Source organism: Antechinus flavipes, chromosome 2 (assembly GCF_016432865.1).
Source record: "Antechinus flavipes isolate AdamAnt ecotype Samford, QLD, Australia chromosome 2, AdamAnt_v2, whole genome shotgun sequence".
Taxonomy (NCBI): domain Eukaryota; kingdom Metazoa; phylum Chordata; class Mammalia; order Dasyuromorphia; family Dasyuridae; genus Antechinus; species Antechinus flavipes.
This window is the reverse complement of record NC_067399.1, coordinates 272,897,063-272,919,469: the sequence shown is the minus strand read 5'-3', so window position 1 is coordinate 272,919,469 and position 22,407 is coordinate 272,897,063. Positions and strand designations below refer to the sequence as shown.

Sequence of the window (22,407 nt, the reverse complement as noted above, 5' to 3'; positions counted from 1 at the left end):
GGGAAGGGGAGGGAGGGGAGAACTGGCATCTAGTTATTGAGGATCTCCAAATCCCTCTTCTCTCTCCTCTTCCCCTCTCCAAGGCAGCAAGCAATTCCATATATGCCAAACTTGTGCAGTTCCTCCAAACATGCTTCCATATTCATCATGCTGCACAAGAACAATCAGATCAAAAGAGAAAAAAACAACAACAAAAGGAGAAAATACCATGCTTTGATCTATACTTAGCTTCCACAGTTTCTGGATGCAGATGGCTCTTTCCATCACAAATCGATTGGAATTGCCTTGAATCAGCTTACTGTTGAAAAAAGTCCATCACAGTTAATTATCACATAATCTTATTACTTGTACAGCATTCTCTTGGTTCTGCTCACTTCACTTAGCATCAGTTTGTGTAAGTCTCCCCAGGACTCTCTGAAATAAGTCTGCTGGTCATTTCTTATAGAACAATAATATTCCATAACATTCATATACCACAATTTATTCAGCCATTCTCCACCTGATGGGCATCTACTCAGTTTCAGTTCCTTGCCATTACAAAAGGGCTGCCACAAATGTTTTTGAACATATGGATACTTTTCCCTTTTTTATAATCTCTTTGGGATATAGACTCAGTAGTAATACTACTGCATCAAAGGTATGCACAATTTTCTAGCTAGTTATGATGGGCAGCATGACCTAATGAATAAAGAGCTGGCCTAGAAACCACAGAGACCCAGTTTCGAGTCCTGCCTCTGACACATATTAACTATATGACTCTCTGGGACCCCAAATCACTCGAACTTCTCTGTGCTCTAATATTACAAGTTGCAAAGAAAATTCTGACCTGTATTAGTAGAAGGTGTTTTCTCCTGTGGGAGTTCCCTATGCCAGTGAAATCACAGGTCCAGTTCCTATTTCTATCCCTATTCTTAAAATCAAACCAAGGAACAGTGCAGAGATTCATAAGTGAGATTCGTACTCACCTCCAAGTAGTTCTGTCTAACTATCCACACAGGAAAAAGCAGAAGGATGAAGAATATCTGTTGTCTAGCCTCTCACATATGTTTGGATAGAAGCCTATGGAGTTCATTCATTGGCATCTATATTTAGAGGCAGCTAAGAGAACAAGAGCACTGGGTTGAGGTCAGGAAGAACTGAGTTCAAATCTCACTTCCACTTAACAGCTGTAGGAGTCATTTAACTATCATCTACTTCAGTTCCCCTAACTGTAAAATGGGAATAGGTGATGTTATTACCTAATTCCCAGGGTAGTTGTGAAGATCAAATGAGATAAGATTTATAAAGCACATTCCCTAGCACACAGTAGGTACTTAATAAATACTCGTATCCTTCCTTTCTATATCTTGGGCAGTTACTGAAAAAAGACAATGAATTTAGCTTAGAACTGAAGCCCCATCTCCCAACTGCCAGTGCCCAACTTATCTTGTATATATTCGTATTTATTCTGTTTCTATTTATTATTCACTTATTTCTATACCTTCTTCTTGTCTTCATCAGAACACAAGTTACTTGCTAGAAAGGATTGTTTCATTCTTTAAACTTGTATCTCCAGTGCCTAGCACAAAGCCTGACTCACCGTAGAAACTTAATAAATGCCTGTTGATTGAGTGATCGAAGGAGTGGAGTGAGTTGAGAAGCCTTTGAGAAACTGTGAACTTTTTTTTTATTAACCTAAAGCTTCTCCCAAGAAGAGAGGCTTATCTTTAAACGCCCCTCTTCATTCTGAAGTTACCTTTCTCCCAGCGCCCCCCCTCCCCTCCCACTTATGAGAGAACAGGATGGCACAGAATGGGCCGGCACCAGTGAATTGGGCCCTGCCTTGTTTAAGGGAGCACTCCCCTGGATGAGATCACAGATGCATCTGGGGCTGATGCCGGAGGATTCTGAAATGGCTAAGTAATGGACCCAGTAGCTTCCTGCAGAGCTGGAAATGGAGAGTGGGAAAGGTGGGGCGCCCAAGGGTTAGGAGCCTGGAGAAGGAGGAAGGATCCGAGTTCTAGATTTCTTTTCCAGCTTGGATGCTTGGGAAGGAAAAAATATCCCCTCATGTGAACCTGGCAAGCGTGGACATGGTCGGAGCGAGAGCCGGCGGACCCTGCTGCTCTCTCGCGGGGCGCTCCCCGTCCACGCCCGGGCTGGGCAGCAGGGAGAGCTGGGCGGAGGCCGGCCCTGTCCCGGGCTCTCCCCGCCGTGTGTGTCTGTGTGTGTTTGGATGGGTGGGTGGGACTGGTGTGGCGCCGCGGAGGCACGCTTGGCCCGGAGCCCGGAGCACTCGCTTGTAATCACAACATGATCTCGTGTGCGAAGCAGCAGAGCCGGCTGGGAGAGGCCGGCAGAGGCCCAGGTCCGGCTCAGCGCTGGGGCTCCGGCTTCCCCGGGGAGCTGCTCGGAAAGCCCCTCCGGGCCCGCCGCCGCCGCCATGTACCCCGCTGTGAGTGGCCCCCTGGCCGGGGCCAGGGAGTGGGGCTGGGGTCCTCGGCGCGCTGGGGGAGGAGCCGGAGGCCCGCTAACACGGTTTCTCCCACTCCAAGGAGGGAGAGAGGCTGCTGGGGGCAGACAGACAGATATGGCTGGGAAGGAGGGTGGGGTAGGGGGGGAGCTTCTGTTGGGGGGGTCAGCGGCGGCCGGGCCGTACACTGGGACTTGGGGCTGTGGGCACCAGGAAGATTAGGGGCTGGCACGGCAGGAAGGGCAAGGCTTCAACTCTTCTCCAAGGATGTTAAAGTGGGAAAGCAATTCCTACAGAGGGAAGGAGGGCCTCCTCCAGAGTCCCCACCCCCACTCTGCCTTCCTGGCTAGCTCCCTCTTTGCTGCCCAGACAGCTGGTGGTAAAGGGCACCAAGGAGAAAGGGCCTGTGGGACCCCTTCTGCCAAAGCCCATTGGTTGGACTGGCAGTGGAAGGGACCTGGGGTGTAGGAGGAAGGGGGCTGAGAAGTCCCAGGAGCCCGGGCCAAATGGAATTGTTGCTTCTTTTTCCTTGGGGTTCTGGTTTTGGGATGGAAATAGCCCACCCCATCCAACCTCTTGAATCCCCTGGCTGTTTCCCAGCTACGGCAGGTTTCTGTTGCCAGAGGCAGAGCCATTTATAACTCCCCTTCCAAGCTCAGCAACCTTGCTCCCCAGAGAGCTCAGAGGGGGAAGGGTAGTGGAGGTAGCTTCATAGGGAGGGGGAATGGGGTAGTTCCTCAGGGTTGGGCTGGGAGTTCAGAGGAGCCTGGATGAGTTCTTCCCTTGTCAGCTACAGGGATTCCTCTACCCATTCTACCTCAGCAGGCAGTAGATATCTGGCAACCAGACAGACAGAGATGTTTTGCCTGCTTTTCCCCCTCCAATATCAAGGCGGACACTTCTGAACTGGGAGTGTGATTAGGACATAATAATGGCCTTTCCATGGGCCCCATTACCTGTCACCTCTCCTGCTTCCCCTTTCTCCCTGTGATCCTAGCTCTGGCTCACCTCTTGTGGGACAGCCCACGAAAGGGGCTTTAGTCTGAGCTGGTCAATAGGAGGGCAAACTGAAGCAATGGGACAAGTCTCCAGACTAGGAGAGCTGTCAGGTTGTAGTCTGGTTGGGAGGAGGGAGGAGAGAAATAGGGGGATCTGGTGAGCTCAAGGGCTGGCTAACTAGGGAGTCCTCAGCACCTGAGCTGAGCCATGGGGCTTTGCAGGGGACTGGGGTGGCTGACTCTCTGCTTCGCAAGAAAGAGCAGAAGGATGAAGAGCTGGACAGGAGAATTGTGGCACTTAGAAGGAAGAACCAAGCATTATTGCGGAGGTATCAGGTCAGCAGGGGACCAGGGAACTGGGTGGGGAGGGAGCTGAGGAAATGGAGGCTTGGGAAATTAGGGGAGGTGGATGGAGGGGACAGGAGAGACAAGCACCCCAAGGAGTAAGTTATCTAGAAGAAGTGAGACCAAGACAAACCATGAGGACAAACCTGGCTGATTGAGAGACTCCACACACCTGTCCCTCTGTCTCAGGGACTATTTCTTGATCTGTATGTCATGGTCTCTTTATTTGCTCTAATCCACAATTATATGTCTAGTTGTGGATTAGGCTGGATACATGCTGGCATCTCTGTGTCTTTACACCGTGTCTAAGTTAGTAGTGACCAGTGGCTATGTCTTCTCATGTCTACCTTGGATTGTCTTTCCTTTTCCTTTTGAATCCCCTATTGCTTAGCACAGTGCTTGGAACATAGTAAAGGCTTAATAAGCACTTTTTCATTCATACATTTCTGATATAGTGTCCCTTCAAAGAAGCTGAGGGAGGTGGGTGGAGACTGTGTCTGTGAGATACCCCTGAGAATTGACTCTTGGGATGTCACACAGGAGATTGAGGAAGACCGGAGGCAGGCAGAGAAGGGAGGTATGGCGGTGACTGCTCCTCGGCCACCTCAGGCAGACGGACTTACCATTACCATTACGAAGGCTCACAGTGTAAGTCTGGGCTCTATATAAGAGTGCGTGTTGGGTGGGAGAGGATAGTCGGCCTGTGCCCGGTGGGTGGCTTTGCTTGATTCCTCAGAGCTCTAAGGGCAAGGAGATCTTTCTTTTACCCATCAGCTGGCCTCAAGAAGTGCCCACACAATCACTTAACCTTCTTTAATTAAATTCTAGTCAAGTCTGAAAGCATTTACTAAGTGCCTGTGAAGGAGGCATCTGGGCATATAGGAAAATGGAGTGCTGGGCTTGAAATCAGACCTTTCTTCAAATCCCCCTTCAGATGTTTACTAGCTGAGCAAGTCACTTATTCTGTCTAGTTCAGCTGTAAAATGGGAATAATAATAGTACTCCCCTCCTAGGGTTATTGTGAAGAGCAAATGAAATATTTGTGAAGCATTTGCCAGTGCCTGGAAGCATAGTAGGCACTTAAGAAATACTTGTTCCCTTTTCTCTATCCTTTGCTCCCATAACTCCTTGTACCTCCTGACTGCTCCTCACCAGGAGAATGAAGACATCCCCAGGGTTTGCAACTTCTCTCTTTCTTTGGGTCAAGGCAAGGGGTCCTGAAAATTAGCTTCTTCAACTTTACTGTGTCTATTGTCCCCTTCCCTTTCTGTTCCGCTCTGTCCTCCTTCACATTTTTTGCTGAAGGCACCCCTTACTCTTGTTATCTAGGGTAGCCAGAGTCAAACCTTGGGGAGTTAAAAACCCAGTTGGGAAGAGAAGAAGGAGGAATGAGGGGTAAGAGACAAAGCCCCATTGTCTCTTCTCCGAAGATTTCCCGACTCTTGGGTGACAGGGTCACTGAGGCATTTCCCTGCCCGCTGGGGTGGAACTGGGCCTCCAAAGAGTCTAATGCTGCTGGTATGCAAGCCTCTTTGTGGAGTGAACTGATTTTCATGGCTCCAATAATGTCCTTTTGCTGATTTCCAGAGAGAGTCCTTACTGGCATAGGATGATGGGGGTGGGAGTGGGAGAGGAATAAGACCATAGAACCCAGGCATTCCAACTTCTGCCCATGGAACTCCAAGTTAGTTTTCATTCTGAATGCTGAAGGGTTAAGGAACCCATCCCCTTCAGGAGAAGCGGGTGGTGAGTGATAGGAGAGCAAGCAGTCATCCCAACAGCCTGGGCCCAGGAGTGAACAATGAGGAGGAACTTGGGGAACAGGAGGAAGAAGAGGATGAGGAGGAAGAAGATGATCACACCTTTACCTTTCGGTTGGGGAAGCGGGTCCAGTTGGCAGTGACCATGGAGAACAAAGTCAAGGTGAGGTGATCCCCTGAGTGCAGCTGGGATGGGGTTAGGGTAAGCTGATGGAGGATCACAGAGATAGGGATCAATCTCTGATTACTCAGCTGCTCAGCCACAATCAGAACTCCGGGACCTAGCTCTCAGCTCCAAGCTACTGACCAATTTCTCCTGCACTGGGAGGAATATATATATTCACCTCACTTTTTTCAGCTTGAAGCTTTCTCTATTCTCTCCCCACACTCAACTCTTCCAGGGCAAGAGGATTGTATCAACTAAGGCTAGGAGTCAAAGAGACGAAGGCACTCTAATAGGAGGCTCTAGCCTAGGAAGCCCCATGCAGATAGCAATCACTATGGAACCTGGACAAAAGGTGAGTCTTCCAGGTCCAGGCAGGATTCCAGAGCCCTAGGGGCCTGAGTGCTGCACTGAGGGACTGGTAGGAGGGAAGAGACAGTGGGGCAAATTGTATGTGTCTAAAGAAGCATCTCTCCCATCTGTGGGTGGCTCTGAGAAGTTGTTTGAGGTACCCAAGAGTTTTCTGCTATAGCAAGAGGAATCACCAAAAAAAAAAAATCATATACAAGGTGGCCAGACAGAATTGGGCTGGGTTTGCATGTGGAGAAAGACAAGTGAAGAGGAAATTATTGCTATTCACACTCAGCCTATTACAGATGAACATCTCAGTTCTAAGTATGACCTCTGGGTGGCAAAAGTGCCTTTCCTTCCTAAGCCTTCCAAAGGATAGTGTTATAACTCTTCAAATCCTTGCCTTTTATCCTACAAAGATCCTGGGAGCTTCTTGTCCCAGACCTAACCTTTGCCCTATTTCCCTCGTCCCAGGCTGTGGGCCCAGGGTCCCAGGAGCTGGGGAGGGATTATGTCCGATGGAAGCAAGAACGGGAACAGATTGACCTTGCACGTCTGGCACGGCATCGGGATGCTCAGGGAGAGTGGCGTCGTCCTTGGGATCTGGACAAGTCTAAGCATATGTATGTGCTATTGTGAGGGTGACCATGTGGCTGGGGAGGGAGCATGGTTCAAGAGCTCTGCCCAAAGGGAAGGCAGGATCCCAGGCTCTGCCTTGGGGCTTCTATGCTTTTTGTTGTGTTCCATATTCCATGCTCTATGCTGCACATTTTGTGTCTTATTTTCCAGGCCCCATATCTCTCCATTCATGTTGTCCTTCTGTCCTACCTGACTATGGGGAAGTGCAGGTCTGGATTGCAGAGGATGTCCTTGTTGAACCACCCTGTCTTTGCAACTGCTCAAGAACACTGGTGGAAACTTAATTCTTATTTCTCAACAGGTTTCAGGATGCCAGCAAAGCCAGGGATCTGAGCATGTCAGGGGGTAGCAGCAAAAAGGGTGAATAGGTCCCTCTCTGCTTTACATCCTACTTTCCTCTTACATTTTCTGACTTAATTTTGGGTGGAGAAACTTGAAATATGGGTAAGGGATGATGATGGGTTAATGGTTTGGGGTTCCTTCATAGTTTATGGAAGTTTCCTTTATGGGTTTTAATTTTCCCCTTTTAGTCACTGAGCCTTCCTTATCTGAACTGCATGATACGATGGGGGCAAGCACTGATCTCAGAGTCAAAAGATGTGGATTTTAATCCTAGGTCTAACATTTCCAAGCTTTGTTATATGAATACATCACTTAATTTCTCTGAGTTTTAGCACAGTGCCTGGCACATTCTTACTGCTAATAAATTAACTTAAACTGGAATTGATCTTGAGCTACCTTTCTCACAAGACTATTGTGAGGAAAGGGTGTTTTTTTTCCCAAGCTTAAAACATTGCATATGTGTAAGTTACCATTATAATTATCCTTATTTGGGATACCCAGCCTCCAAAGCCATTTCCTGTTCCATTTGTTCTCACAGGACCCAGAAATTACCGGAAGTTCCAGTCTAGGGCATTACCCCCTGATGAAAGAGGTAAGCAGAGTCAGAAGATCTAAAGAAAGGAGGGTGGTAGGAACAAAGGTTTTACATTTCCCCAGCTCCTGCATGAGATGCACAGACTACTGAGCCCTGAGCTGATGGATCAGGTACCCTGACACTGCTCTTATGTGTTCTTTCTTCCATGAAATCTTTTCAATTGAAAAATGATATCTCCCTTCTAAAGTTTTCTTTAGATAATTTCTTCTGGACCTTTTTTTTGGCCATATTAGATTCTATTTTGTACCATATTTATTTATATACATGCCATTTCCACCCCAACTTGTTGGATTATAAGCTCTTTGATGGCAAAATTGTATCTTTTTTTTATCTGTATCCACAGCACCTGATAGTATCTCATATTTAATAAGTGAATTGACAAATGAATGCATGTATCTTCTCTTGCAGGTAGTGGTGCTCACAGTGGGAACCTAGGTAAACCCAAGGTACCGGCCATGAGCAGTAAAGCCCGTGGGAAGGACAGGCTAACTGGCCGGGCCCGCAGGTAATAGGCACCAGGGTGAGCAAAGTCAGGCTTTGGGTGCCAGGTGAGTACTCCAAGCTGAGGCAGATCTCCCTCTGCCCAACCACGGCCTCTCCCTCCCCGCCCCTTCTCCCCATCTGTGACCAAGGACTCAGAGAGCAACGAGCAGGTACCTGGTTTTCCCGCCCCTCCGAGGCAGGGTCACTTTCTGCCGGCTCTCTCCCTTGCTGCAGGTTAATGAGCTGCTGGGAGAGGCTGTCAGCAGCAGGAGCCCAGTACCTCTGGGAGGTTGCGGTGTAATTACAATAGCGACCTCCCTGGGGGGACTGCCTGGCGTGCCTTTCCCAGGCAGCGCAGGCAGGCACATGCCTAGAGTCCCCATAGGATGTGCTAGCGTGGGTAGGGTGATAAACAGCAGCTGTGCATCCAGAAGCAAGGAAGTGTTCAAGGAAGTGGGGGGGGGGGGGCTTAGCACGGTGGAGACGACGACTCCCAGGGCCGAAAACAGAAGCGAGAAGGAAAAAACTTCTGAATTAGTTTCATTTTGTCCCCAAACTGATTGTGTGAACATTCGTACCAAAGTTCCTCCCTTGGGAGACACATTAAACTCAGGAGGGGTTGCAGGGTGCACGGGGTAGAGGGAGAGGGGTGCCCACCATATGCTCTACCTGGACAGGTGGGATACGAAAGAGGGAGAAGAACAATCCTGCTCCAGAGAGGAGTCCGAGAGTCAGGTGGGTGCCCGAGGGGTGCAGCTGGGACCAGGAGAGAGAAGACACCCTGCACTCACTGACTCACCTTGCTCCATTATTTCAGGGTTCTCACAACACAAAGAGGTCACAGAATGAGGAGAAGGACAAACAGAGAGCAAAGAGGGTGGAACACAGTGACCAGTGTGGCACTCAGGAGCCCAGCGCCGGCCTGCGCAGCCCAGACGGGCACCAGAGAGAGAGAGCAGCCCAGCCCGGCGCCAGCCACACCGGGTCCAGCTCAGAGCCACGGTCCCCCCGGAAGGTCGCGCCTGTGCTTCCTTTCTTCTCCCCAGGAGACGCCAGCGGGAGCAGCCGGCCGGGTGCGGGAGCCAGCCTCGAGGAGAGCAGCCTCTCCTCTCCTGCCCCTTCGGAGCAGGCCCAGAAGCTGAGCGACAGTATGGCAGAGCTGAGCCTCCGAGAGGGCCCCGAGCAGAAGACCAGGCTCCAGGAACCCAGGGAGGATGGCGCAGGCCAGGCTGGAAGTCAGGGGCAGCCCTCCCAGAAAAGCCAGCCACGGGCAAAGAGCGACAAGAAGAGTGGCGAACAGGACTGAGATGGATCCCAGAAGACGGTGAGTGGCCCAGCTTTTCTACCTGGGAGTTTGGAAAGGAAAAGAAAAGAAGGCTGAATCAAGAACCCTGAGCTTTCTGGGTAACAAAAGGTTGGCTTCTAGTTTGCTGTGTCAGGCTGGCCAAAGAGCATGACACACTAACAAAAAAGCTGATTTGAGGGAACTCTCTCCCTCCCCGGATGTCACATTGCACACCGGTGCGGACACGTTTGCGCATGTGAGCTTATACACCCATATGCTTCTTATGGCAGCACTCAGATTTTGAAAGAGCTGGCAACATATCCCAAATCCCCTTTAGTGCATCCTATAAGCAGCCACTCCCTTCTGGCCTGAGAACAGAAATTGCTCATCGTGCTCAGGACCCCAGCATACACCTGTATCCTTTATCTACCCACTGCTTCTTAGAGTCTAGGATATTTCCAATTTGTCTGTTGACTAGCTCCAGTCCACCAGTTTGAGGGTTCTCTCCCCTCCCAATAGAGTTTCCATGGCAGATACTGGTGGTCGGGTCCTGTGCTCTGTCCAAATCCCCTGCATTATAACCCACTTCATTTAGGTGCTACCTCACCTACCATTGCTTCCGTTCCCAAAATTTTGCTGTCTCCCAAAGATGTTTCAAGGAGTAAAAGGTGATTCAACTAATGGAGTGAGATGATTTCACCAGCAGTGTGGAGAGAAAGAATGCAGTCAGTTGACATAATCTGGGGGAACAGCAGGATCTGAATTAGCATCAACATTCTACAAGTTGGGATGAGAGTGGGAATAAGGATCCCTAGGGTTAACTATTGTATCCTTTTTTCTGTCTTTCAGAGTGATGAAAGAAAACCAGAATTTCTTTGGGTATCACTACCATGGTTGATTCCCTTGAGTACCTAGTAGTATCTTTTTCTCATGAATCTCATTTCCTGGATCTCATCATTTAGGCCCAAATTTCATCATGTATTTCCTTTTTTTTTTTTGCCAACTTCCCCCTCCTGAGTATTGCCCACTACTGTACATCTTTGAGTTTTTTCTATCTTATTTGTGCCTTTGCCCTGCCAGAGAAGGTTTATCCCTGTGCCAAAAAATGAACCTTGGACAGTTCAGAAGATATGGGGTCCCTGTAGTGCATGATTGAAGAGGTGATATTTGAGGAACGGAAGTAAACTCATGATCCTGGTTGGGCACTTGTGTTGCTGAATATGCTGGATAATTCTGGGGGGGGGGCCTTGGACTTTTTTCCTTCTGGGATCACCATCTCTACTTTCAGGATGTGGAAAATCAGCCTCCTGAAATGAAATGCAGCCTTTAAAAAAGGCTTGAGTGGGATTGTGCTGGGTTCTTACAATAGGGAGTGAGGAAAAGATGAAAACAAAAAAGTTAGAATGCTGGGATTGGTGTAAGGAGAGAGTAAGAAAATCATTTCAAGGCTTGTGAGAACATTTCTGTTCATGTGGAAGTAACTGCCCCTGAGGGACATATTTTTGGACTCTAGGATAAGATGGAAAATCCAGTTCCCAGCTAGGGAAACTAGAAGACCCTTATCTTCTAGCTGGACATATATAAGTTCCTGTAGTCGGTATAAAGCATTGAGATTCCTCTCTCCAAAGGAAAACTGCTTTAGAAGGGAGGCTGACCTTGACTTCTGATGACCTCTAACTATATCTGCCCTTAAAAAGTGGATGACCATCCATCCGGACTGTGGTGCTTTCTTCACTGAGAAATTTGTGTGTTTTGTGTCTGCATATGTGATACTATGGGATGAGGGATGTAGAATAAGGAACTGTGAGCAATGACTCAAGTTTTCTAGTGGGTTCTTAGACTGGAGGAATCCAGGTTGGGATGGCAGCAAAGAAATGATATTTCACTTGATGGGAATCTCAAGTTTGCAGAGCATTTCTCAAAAAGCTATCAGGAGAAATAATGCCACAAATTCAGGTTTTAATCCCACATCAGAAGCTGAAGAGAATGGTGAGTAGCTACGGAAGGAACAAGCAGTATCTCAACTGAAGTGAAATTGCAATCTAAAGCAAATAAAATTAAGCATTCCTGACCAAATGGAAACTTTTTTTCCATTTTTTCTTCTCCTATGTTCTGCTTGCTTTTCACTCTGCTAACATAAAGACCTCAAGCCTAGGGCAACTTTCACTGCTTTGTCCCAAAAGAGATATTTGTTTCCATAGACCTGGAGAACACTAGATTCTTGATACAAGCGTCTTAGAAATATCAGCTTGGCCTTCACAGTCTTCCGGTCTATGATCTGGGAGGGAAAACAAACTGTAAGAGATTTGGGAAGAACAACAGACTGTAAAAGGGGCAATCCTTGTGAAAATCTGGGAGGGGAGCAGAGAGATGGTTTAAGGATAAAATTGTTTTGAAGCCCATTTTAGATCAAGGGAAAGGCATATTATGAAATTTTTATATAATCTTGACATTTTCACTATCCAGTCTGGGCTCAATATAGCTTAGCTCCAAACTTTTTTTTTTAAATTTAATTAAGACGTATTGCATGCTCACAGAAATTACAAGGTAGATTCAGGTTCTGCAGGGCTATCCAGTTTTTTGGAGAGTGTCTTGATTCTTCTTAACCATCAGTTCTGTCACAAGGATTTGGGGGCCATTTCTCCATTTGACTTCACACTCTGGTTTCTATTTAAGTCTTTGGGTAGGGCTGTTCTTTCTCCCTGCACTGTCTCTGCTCTGTTTACATCACTAACATTCTTGTCAGCTGCTGCTGAGCTACTCCCAAACCACAATCCTTATTTCTTTAATGTTCTCCCCAGTAGTTAACTCTTTTTTTGGAGTTTGCCTCTGAACTGTTTTCCCCCAGGTTCAAACTTTGTTAACCATAGGAATACCCTGGCAATATTCTCTTCCCGATTCCAGAGAGGTCTCATGTAGGTATAGAAGGGGAAGCATTCGTGGAAGGAGCTACAGGAAAGGTTATGGTTATTGGGATTTTTTGAGCTAGAATTTCAGGTCAGTCTGCCATTTAATCTTAAACTGGCCTCAGGGAGTGGGAAAAGGGTTGAACTATAATAATATTGGAAAGGAATAAGGAGACAATCACTAAGACTCCTATACATGTAGGATCTTTCTTGAATTCTTGCAGTTATGGATCCAGGGGAGAGATGGGAAGTGAGACCCAATTTCCCATTTGCATTTAGCTGAGTTATTTGTATCTGTGTATTCCCCCAAATTCAGCACCACAAGGTTATCAGGATTCAGGGTAGGAAGCATTCACACAGGACAGTAAGTATTCTTAAGGAGTGGGAGATCTCAAGGCTGTGACAGCCCTACAGAGGAGCTAGTGCTACTTTTTCCTAGACAAGTCTGCAGGAGCTCAGACGTCAAGGCCACTTATTATCCATCCACTTGATGCCAGGCCTGGCACCAGGAGGAATGGTATGTGGCATCCGCTGCTCCTTTTATGGATTAGCTTGGGGAACAGCAGGCTGCAGGCCAGGGGGTGAAATAAAACACATCAGGACCTTTATAGGAGACAAAAGGGGAAGCTAGTTCAGAAGTCTCCTCCCCAATAAGATCCTCTCAGCAAGATCAAGTCTTTTATAATTTTCAAAGAAGTAAGGAACATCACTGTTATTTTCCTTTTTCCTTTGTATTTTTGGAAGACCTTTCCATTCTGCCTTCTCTTCAATCCTAACTCTCTACCATACTATAACAGTTCTCTTCCTGTTACATAAGGATGGGAAGTTGTTTGTCACTGAAAATTTGTTGTGTCAAAATCAAGGAGCTTCACATTAATGCAGTCCTCAATTTTAAACTGACAGAGAAAAGGTTAAGCTAGGTAACTTTCTACCCTCTATAGTAATACTATAGTTTTCCTTTCCTTCCCTTTCCATTCAACCTCTCTGAGGGATAAATACTATGTGGAAAAATAACACCGCATATTTATGAGGTATCTGTTCCCAAGAGCTAAAAGCAGGTTTGTATCTCACAGCTTCTGATAAATTCCCATTTAGTAATAGAAAAGTAAAAAGTGACTTAACTAAGGTTATAAAATTATCGAAGGAGTAAATATTAGTGCCTAAATTCCAGGGTTCTTTTGCTATATTGCCTCCACCCTAGCAATAATATTTTCATTTGTATAGCACTTCACTTAGTGCTTTCACACATTATCTCATTTAATTTATCAAAATTACAAACATAAATTATCCCCATTTTACAAGTGTGGAAACTGAGATGTAAGAAAATGAATCCATTTGGCTAGAGTCCCTAAGATGTTATGTGGTAGAACTAGTCCAGTATTTTTTCACTATATTATTACTTTTGGTTTTGTGCCTCAACATTTATAACAGCATATTATACACACTAGACACTTAATAAATGCTTAGCTGGATTGAATTACTAAGCCAGTTGCAGAAAACTGAGTGGGCATAGAACTCATTTACCAAGGACAAGTTGGAAGCAACATATCTTTAGGAAGCAACTCTGCTTTATCTAAAAGTTTCATCTACAAGCTCGGTCTGTTGATAAAGCAGAATGACAAGTAAATTAGAAATGGAAGGTGTACTGATCAACACAGTCTCTACTTGAGTCGAAGCCGAGGGTTTGTGTCCACTGAATGAAGAAAATCTACCCCTGACCAGGACTTAGCAAAGTATCCATTCATGAAACAGAGGAAGTTTTTCTAACAAAGATTGGCTACACAGGCCACATGTAGACCAGTTTATAGCCAGCTATTTGAAAGAACTAATCATGCATCACAGATGCTTTTGTGAGGGATGTGGGTTTTGTGTGTGTGTGTGTGTGTGTGTGTGTGTGTGTGTGTGTGTGTGTGTAGGGGGGTAGATAATGGTATTGGTTTAGTCGGAAGCTTTCTTCCTATTAAGAAGAGCCAGTTCTGCTTGCTATTTAGTTCGCAGGCAAGTATGAACACAAGTAGGGGTCAGAGAGAAGATATAAAAACTAAGTTCAATCAGCAAAATGTCCTGCTAGTCACCAGGAAGGTCAGAATCACCATGGAGTATAGAGTGAAATTGTGGTTTTGGACTCATGCTGCTGATGGCTCCTTAGTGATGACTTAGCTGTTCCCATTTGTCCCATTATGCTCAATATGAGATATAGCTGTTTCTGTATTTGGAGTGGAGGTGACTATTAAGAACAGAGACATGTGACCAAAGAGAACCCTATTTTTTAACCTAACAGCAGGAACAAAAGCATTGCACCAGAGACAACAGCAAATCAGGGGCTGTGTGGCTGTGTCAGCAAATGAAACAGATGTAACTGGAAAAACTGCAGAGGGAGCAGGTATTTTCAAAATACCAACAAGCAAACAGAGGCCTGAGCAGAGAGGGCAGTGGATCCAGTTTTATAAAGTGATGCATATGAGAAGAGAATAACTGTGGAATTATAAGGGATTTTAAAAAATCACCTCATCCACTTATCTCACATTATTATAGTCAAATAAAAAAAGGGTAAAGAAGCATCGATTATATGCTTACTATATATTTTCATGGAAAGGAAATTAGGGAAGACTAGAAGGTTTAAGTGACTCGCCTGAAGTAACACAGTTAATGTAAAAGCTAAGACTAAAATCTACATAATTTAGGTTCCAATTTGGTGTTCCTCTCTATTGTGTCTCATACCTTTCCCCTACTTAGCATATAATGGAGTTATCTGAAATGAGAAGAGCATATTCCAAGAAAGAAAACAAAAAAAAATAATCAGAAATTTAAGATGCAATTCACACTGTGCCCTTGGGAAATGTAAAAATCTGTCCTTTTTAAGACTGGAAATTCATTTAATATTCATAGTAATTTTGTATTTCTCCAACATAACAATATATAGGAAATTCCCATCTACTGCCTGAGCAAAACCAGAAAGCTATTTGTATCTTGGCCCCTGTAGCCCAGAAGAATGTCAGGTACACCTGCATGCCCTAGATGTTAAAATAAATTAGGAAGTTCAGTGCTTGGAAAAGGAAATCAATATGCCCTCAATAACTTATTCTCACAAATCACAGGATGTGTTATTCACACCCACAAGGCCAGTTACATTTTGCCAAATGTAACTGAACTGTTGTAGCAGCCAATATGATAGGTATAGCTGTGATGCTTTTTTCATAGAATAGCAAATTCAGAAATACTTCTCTATTTGCAGTAGAGTGGGGAAGGCATTCATTCTAAGGCGTTTTCAGTAGTTCCAAAATTCAAGTTTTATCCTTTGGGTTTCTTTAGACAAAACAATTCGCTTCTAGTTTTACTTGAAATATCAAATTATGGTGAATGAAGTAAACTCTAAAGTGAAATGCCCACTATTTGAGAATTTGCTGGTGGAGACAAAAGAACAGTAATAATAACAAAGCTAAGTAGAAAAGCTTCCGAAATAGTAGCTTCACAGCACATATACCACAACTTTTAGAAAGAAGGGGATTATGCTATAGTAGCATTTCAGAGAAATACTTTTCTCTACTTCAATATCAAGTAAGGAAAAATTTCAAAACATAAACTTAAACAGCCTTAACAGTACAGGGAAGTCTCTAAAACCTCACTTTAAAAAAAAGGATTTTCTGAATGCCCAAGAATAAAAGCATAGAAATATTAGGGGCACAAACACACACACACACACATAAATGGTTCCAGTACTTCAGGTACAAAATAGACTCAAAAAGAAAGCCAACTTCTTGGCTTAAACCTCTCCCTGCTGGCTTGAGAGTTAATGGGTATTTCTGCAAGTAGGATTCAAACTCCTGCAAATAAGCTATTTCCATTCAATACTCCCCAGCCAATTGGGCCCTGTCTTGATGGAACAGTTCCCTTCTAATTAGACAGCAGGGGCCTGCATATTGCACAGTACAGACTACTGTCATGTGCCACAATGTGTGAAGCTGTGTACAGCTGTAGAAGCAACATGTAAAGAGAGAGAGAGAGAGAGAGAGAGAGAGAGAGAGAGAGAGAGAGAGAGAGAGAGAGAGAGAGAGAGAATTATGTAACCCTTTCACTTCTTTGCTCTGCCTTACTCAGCCCTCTAACAAAATGCTATTGTGTGAGTTGAACAGGGGAATAAAAGCAGGGTGGACCTTTTCCAAGCCTCCCAGCAGACTACAAGGTGATGTCAAAGCCCAGCAGCTGCCCCCCAGCAGCTTTTGTGAAGCACTGGCCTCAGGGGGCCCTCTAACATTGGCTCCTAGCTCCACATTTGTGCTGGGTAGCATTTAGCTAACAATGCGTTGATTTGAATTACTTCCCCTATATTTTGCTGCATGCCTAATCCCTTATGTTTGTACCTTGTTACCCAGCTTTTCAAAAACTGCCTTTTGAGGTTTCCGAAGCTGGCACTCCCCTTCGCCTGCTGCAAAGTTTCCTTTTCTCCATTCCCCCTTCCCCCAGTTAAAGCCATGAAGTAGCACCTTACAATGACTCTGGGCCAGGACTGCCCTGAAGAGTCACTAGATTAATAAATCCACACCACTGGAAACTCTTAAGCTAAACATGAAAAATGGGGCTTAAGAGAGAGAAAAGAAGCAGTAGTATCAGAAGGATTTTTAAAGCCTTACTTCAATTATCAGCTTGTCAAGCATATGGTCATTTCTCACCCTCATCATTAAAATTTATTCAGTCACTACTGAGAGCTTCTACTGAAGCTTGGGCACCTCAGCTGAATTAGGATAGTAGAAGACACCTTATGTTATCATACACAACTAATTCCCAAGGTTTTAAGATTGCATCAAATTTAAAGTGAAGTTATTCCTTCTTTTATTAACCAATCTAGCCATATCCCTCAGAGTAGTCCTCCCTGTTTTATGTTTTATCACCTATCATATTATATTTTATGTTCAATCTGTTTTATATCTGCTCATTTTATCTGAAGATACCCTTCTCCTGGTCCCCATCTTTTTCTCTCAAGAGTTATTTCACAAAATACATTTAATAAAATTCTTACACAGGTTTAGGCAGAGTTCTTAGAATGTATTTTTGTTCACCTGAAAAATAAAACTTTTTAAAAAATATACAGGACTTTTGAGTACAGGTTTATCTTAAATGGCTGAATTATAAATAAGGTCTCTGAGCATGTTCACACCTAGAGCTGGAGCTAATGTCCCATTTCCAGTGAAGGCTTTAGAGAGATAGTGGGGCAGCAGTTGGACATTAAAATGGTCTTGCTAGATTCTTTGATCCCAAGGTGAATTAAGACAGTCCTGAAATGCTGGGGAATCCCAGATGGTCTCTTGTTCAAAAGGTCTTGAGACAACAAATAAACTTACAAATTATTAAAATGTAGGACTAAAAAGTCACACAGTAAATATAAATTGCAGACTATTATTGAAGTAATAAAGGTGATTATTTCATGTTTTTTTCCCCCACCATTCTCCCTACTGGGGAAAAAAAGGCCCCATAGACTTCCTAATGACCATAGCCAGCAGTTAAGAAGTTTTTCTCTAGCCAATACTCTTCAGAGTGCTACTGGCCTGTTCCTAGACTATTACAGCTCTGGTGCTATTCTCTTGGCCCACACAGGACAATGGCTTAAAGCATAGCTGCTGTCTGGTAAACTTGAATTGCAGCTGGCTAAAGACTAGGCCAGAAAACAGCAGAGATGAATCATTTCAGGACACACAAGTGGAAAAGGTTTTTTCTGTTTTGTTTTGTTTTTTTGCTTTTCTTTTTTCTTAAAGTGCCATATTTTCCCAAAAAGGAAATACTAAAGGGTTTGCTCTCCTGTCACTGCACTGCAAGTGCTTAGCTATTGCTAATGGCAGAGGGAAATGGAATCCAGATAGAAAGAATGACTCCTGCTCCTTCTAAGCCATGTCATTTTCCTTTGTTTCTTAACCCCACAATAAAAAATATATGCTGCATAAATGAGACTTTATCAGGAGAGAGAAAAACACACCAATTTACCTTTCACATGATTTTTTTTTTTTCCTGTTTGCTGGCTAACAAAAGCTATTTGTGCCTAAACACAATTACAAGTTTGAAGCCCACCTCCGCAACCCTTGTGATTCCGTGGTACAGTTCCTAAACCAGAGAACTGGTGACAAGGCTCTTATTTCACCAGAACAGATTTAGTCCCAAGGAGAGGGTTAGGCTTTCACTACAGGATCAAGAGGGAGGAAAGTCTATGCTTGATAAGAGTGTGATTACTGGAGTAATGCCAAGGCCTTGAAGGGCAGCAAAAAGGCAGAAAAATTTTTGCCAGGCACTCTTTGCTCACTTTTCCCCAACCCACCCCAATGATGGGTAGGTTAAGAATAAAGCAGAGAGAGGCCTTGCTCTTTCCCTTCCTTATATCCTGGCTCCAGTCCAGATAATTGGAGATGCAACAGGAAGCATCTTGAGAGGGTGGGGGGTGTCATCCCATTTCCCATTCTCCCAAAAAACTGCTTCCGCTCCTCCTGAGGTTTTTTCAGTGTCACATCAAGTCTAAAAACTAATCCAACAATAAGTGTTGTTGGTTTAAAGATGTCACAAATCAATCAACTGGAGGAGGATGGAGGAGAGGGGTGATGAATAAAGCAATTTCATGACTAAAGATACTGTGCCCTCCTGAATAGCTGCACCTGGGTAGGGGGGCAGCATTTTTCTGGACGATAGCCCTTGCTTGACACACCAATCAGTAGCTATTCAGGGTGTGGGTGAATATATATAATTCTATGTAATTATAGCTTCTAAGTGCATATGTCAACAACTATATACACGAATTTATAAATTAAATGCATCTGTGGCCATTTGCAACTAGGCTGACACCTGAGCTCCACTACTTATGCTCCCCACTTTCGTGGGAGCTTCAGCTTATAAAATGAGCCCCTTAGAGCTCCCTCCAACCCCTGAGTCTGGGGTAGGGGAGATGGGAAAGCCCGGGATACCCCTCCTCCCCTTAAAGATACTCAGGAGAAAGCCCAACAGGGTTCGGGGCTGGGAATCTCCCCACCCCCCACCCCAACCATCCTCCTGGCTCCGGCCCTAGTGCATCACGGTCCTCTGAGGACGCAACAGAAAGCCAGCGGCGAATCTTGGTCCCTCTCTCTGAAGCAAATCGGGACCGGGGGCGGCTGGTTGCTACGGCTGGGGGTCCACACCCCCAGCCGACTCTCCATGCCCTGCACCGGCGGCTGCAAAGTCCTGCTCCCCTGGGGTTGGGAAGGCCAGGGACGGATTCCCAGCCGCCCCCCCTATCCAGAGCGGCTTCAGCGACTCCCGGGTGCCGCCGCTGGAGCTTCCTCCTTTGGCTTTCCGGACTGGCCGGGCGGCCGGGCCGTGGTCCCAGAGTTCTGCAGCGGGGGCGCATCTTGAGGAGCCTCGGTCCTCGGTGAGGCCGTGGCGTTGGGTCCCCCTGCCGCTCCCCCTGGGGTTCCGGCCGGTGCCGTGACCGTGGAGTTGGAGGGGCCGGGGGGCGGGCCGCCCGGACCCCCAGAAGTACCGGCCCCCACCGGCTGCCAGATGAGGCTATAGTAGACGGCGAGGACGATGGCGGCCAGGGACACGGACAGCACGTAGGCGAACACGGTGGCGAGCCGGACCCACTTCTTGTTGGTCTTGGCCGCCATCTTCGCCTTCTTGTCCCCGGTGTAGGTGGCCGGCTTGCCCCGCTCGGCCGGGGCCGAGTCTCGTTCCTTCATGGGGGGACCCCGGCCTTTGCCCCGGTGCTCCACGGCCCCGGCTGCTGGGGGCCCCGGAGGGCTGGAGGAGACTCGGAGGCGTGAGGCTGGGCTGCACTGGGGGGCGGCCTGGCGCCCTCACGACCCCTCGGGCTGCTTGCTCCGGCCGCCGCCAGCCCCCACCACCTCGTCTCCGCTGCCGGGGCCTGAGTTCGTCACCGCCGCCAGCGCCGCCGCCGCTGCCGCTGTCCCGTTAGTCCTCCAGCTCCTGCCGCCGCCTCCGTAGCCACCGGCCGGCTCAAGGTCCCCATCCGCTGCTGCCGCCTCCCGCAGCCAGCCCCTTCGGCCACCAGGCAGACTGTGCCCTGCGCTTCGCGCGCCGCCGCAGCTCCGGGTTGACCACCAGTCCGTCCGTCAGTCCGCCAGTCTGTCTCCGGCGTCCGCGCGCGACTTCTTTCTGGGCCGGACTCCTCCGGGATGGGGGGGAGGGGGCGCGGGAGCCACTAGGGGCTTGCTTCTTAAAAGGGCCACGCCGGTGGTCCGGCAGCTCGGGTCGGGAAAGGTGGATTCTTTTAAGGAGCGACGCTAAGTCCCGCCAGCTCTACCGGCTTCTTCTTCTCTGGACGACCCGTTAGCGAAGCGGAGCGAAAGGGACTCTTAAAAGGGCGATGCCTTGGGGGCGGTGCTGACGTGCGTCAGGGGCGGCGGCGCTGGGTGGGAGGGGAGGGGGAGCGGAGGGAACCGGGAGCTCGGAGCGCTTCTTTAAAAGGGGAGAGTCGTTGTACTGGGCGGAGTGCTGAATTGGTTAGACTCAAGGGGTGGACTGTTTTAGGGCGGGCTGCCCAACTTGAACGGGAGACCTTCTCGTTTAGCCTCATACTCTTTGGCCTTAGCTTGTCCCGACGGGACTTGAACTAAAAAGGGAAGTATCCAGAGTTGTGGAAGGAAAGGGAGCTCATCTCGGGCTCCTGTGCCTCAGTTTCCCTCCGTGTAAAGTGGGTTTTTCACAGAGTTTCTAGGAAGCTCAGTTTCCTCCCTTGAAAGCACTTGGAAGCTCAGCCCTTTCTCTCCTCCAACTCTAGACTCTTTTCTCTCGGAGCCCGCCCCGCAGCGTGCACACAGCACTTATTTATTTAATGCATATGTTAGTTCCATGTGTTCCGTGTTGTCAGAACATCCAATTTCCGTCCCTACCAGAATCATCAGCTTTAGGCTGTAAACTTCTGGAGCTCAGGCTTTGATGCCGAGCACATGTAAAGAAAGAGTTGGGAGTGGGAGGAAGAGAGTGAGAGGGAAAAGGAGAAGGAAGGGGAGAGGGAGGGAGGGATGGAGAGGAAGGAGGGAGAAAGAGAGGGAGGGAGAGAGAGAGGTGGGGAAGGGAGAGAGAGAGAGAGAGATGGGGGAAGGGAGAGGGGGGGGGAGAGAGATGAGGGAAGGGAGAGGGGGAGAGAGAGAGAGAGAGATGGGGGAAGGGAGAGGGGGAGAGAGAGAGAGAGAGAGGAGAGAGAGAGAGAGAGAGAGAGAGAGAGAGAGAGAGAGAGAGAGAGAGAGAGAGAGAAAGAGAGGAGAGAGAGAAGCAGCAAAGAGACAGACCAGATTTTTCTGTAATTTTGAAGTCTGAAGATCCCTTTGGGGATCTTACCTGGGGACCTCGGAGTCCTTCCAGTTGAACGGCCACCTTTGCTGCTTGGGAGAAGTGCCAGGTTTTCACTTATTATAATTTACTCGGCCAGTTAGGTATGATCTGGTCCCAAAGGGATGTATTGTAAAGCGCTCCTCTGGGAATCCAAACACTGCTGCCTGAGCTTCCTTACTGACTCTTCTCCTTCCCTATCCCACTAGGACGGAGCCAGCGTGGCTTCTGTTTGGGTTGTCCATTCTGTGAGAGTGGTCCTCTTACAGCTCCGGCTCCTGAGGGAAGTAGGCTTTCAGCTAGGTTTGGGGAAATGTCAGGAGGGCACTGGCTTCCATTGGATGCAAAGCTTGTCTTCCTTCCCTCCTAGCCCAGATTCAAAAAGAAAGCCCATTCTAAGTCTCTCTCTTTTTGTCTCTCCTCTCCCCCCAGCCTTCACCTCTTTATCTTCCTTCCTGGTTCTCTTTCCTTCCATTTTTTCCTCAGAAGCTCTTGCCCTCTCCTCCTTGAATCCTAGTTGCCTGGGTTCCTGAGTGCCTGTGTGATCGATGCTTGTGTATTGTGTAAGGATTAGAAGAGTGTCTGCATTCTAGGATTGCACTGTTGTTGCATTGTTTGTGAATGTTTCCCATCAATTTTCTTATGTGAGTCACTGGGTGAATATATTTATGAACCCTTATTCTTCTTAGAATTCTGTGGCCTCCATAAGGAATTCCATCCCTCAGTCCTTTTCCACCTCAGTTAGAGAAACCTTGGTGGTAAACCATAGCTCAGAGAAGCTG

General features: G+C 46.9%; 2 protein-coding genes across 5 annotated transcripts in view; one reads left to right on the top strand and one right to left on the bottom strand.

Annotated features, from left to right (window-relative positions):
* The window catches only part of CCDC9B (coiled-coil domain containing 9B), a 43,193-nt gene extending 31,704 nt beyond the window's left edge, over nucleotides 1–11,489 (top strand). The window contains exons 1-13 of one of the 4 annotated variants that reach the window (XM_051977078.1): nucleotides 2,259–2,434; nucleotides 3,673–3,786; nucleotides 4,336–4,443; nucleotides 4,951–4,971; nucleotides 5,530–5,718; nucleotides 5,957–6,073; nucleotides 6,544–6,692; nucleotides 7,010–7,068; nucleotides 7,589–7,642; nucleotides 8,054–8,150; nucleotides 8,806–8,863; nucleotides 8,946–9,452; nucleotides 10,263–11,489. In XM_051977078.1, the coding sequence (XP_051833038.1) occupies nucleotides 2,423–2,434; nucleotides 3,673–3,786; nucleotides 4,336–4,443; nucleotides 4,951–4,971; nucleotides 5,530–5,718; nucleotides 5,957–6,073; nucleotides 6,544–6,692; nucleotides 7,010–7,068; nucleotides 7,589–7,642; nucleotides 8,054–8,150; nucleotides 8,806–8,863; nucleotides 8,946–9,434 (1,467 nt within the window). In that variant the 5' untranslated portion in view covers nucleotides 2,259–2,422 and the 3' untranslated portion in view covers nucleotides 9,435–9,452; nucleotides 10,263–11,489. Of the gene's footprint in view, nucleotides 1–2,258; nucleotides 2,435–3,672; nucleotides 3,787–4,335; nucleotides 4,444–4,950; nucleotides 4,972–5,529; nucleotides 5,719–5,956; nucleotides 6,074–6,543; nucleotides 6,693–7,009; nucleotides 7,069–7,588; nucleotides 7,643–8,053; nucleotides 8,151–8,805; nucleotides 8,864–8,945; nucleotides 9,453–10,262 lie in introns of those variants that run through there. The other 3 variants (XM_051977077.1, XM_051977080.1, XM_051977079.1) reach the window with 3 other exon arrangements.
* A 5,852-nt stretch (nucleotides 11,490–17,341) lies between these two features.
* On the bottom strand, nucleotides 17,342–21,295 carry INAFM2 (InaF motif containing 2). The gene has a single exon (XM_051977076.1). It carries the CDS (start codon nucleotides 20,011–20,013, stop codon nucleotides 19,582–19,584), a length of 432 nt encoding a protein of 143 aa, XP_051833036.1. The 5' UTR covers nucleotides 20,014–21,295; the 3' UTR covers nucleotides 17,342–19,581.
* Between the last annotated feature and the right edge of the window lie 1,112 nt (nucleotides 21,296–22,407).

Bases quoted from the DNA above. Each gene is read 5' to 3' on its own strand.
- INAFM2 (XM_051977076.1), bottom strand. From the start codon at position 20,013: ATGAAGGAACGAGACTCGGCCCCGGCCGAGCGGGGCAAGCCGGCCACC.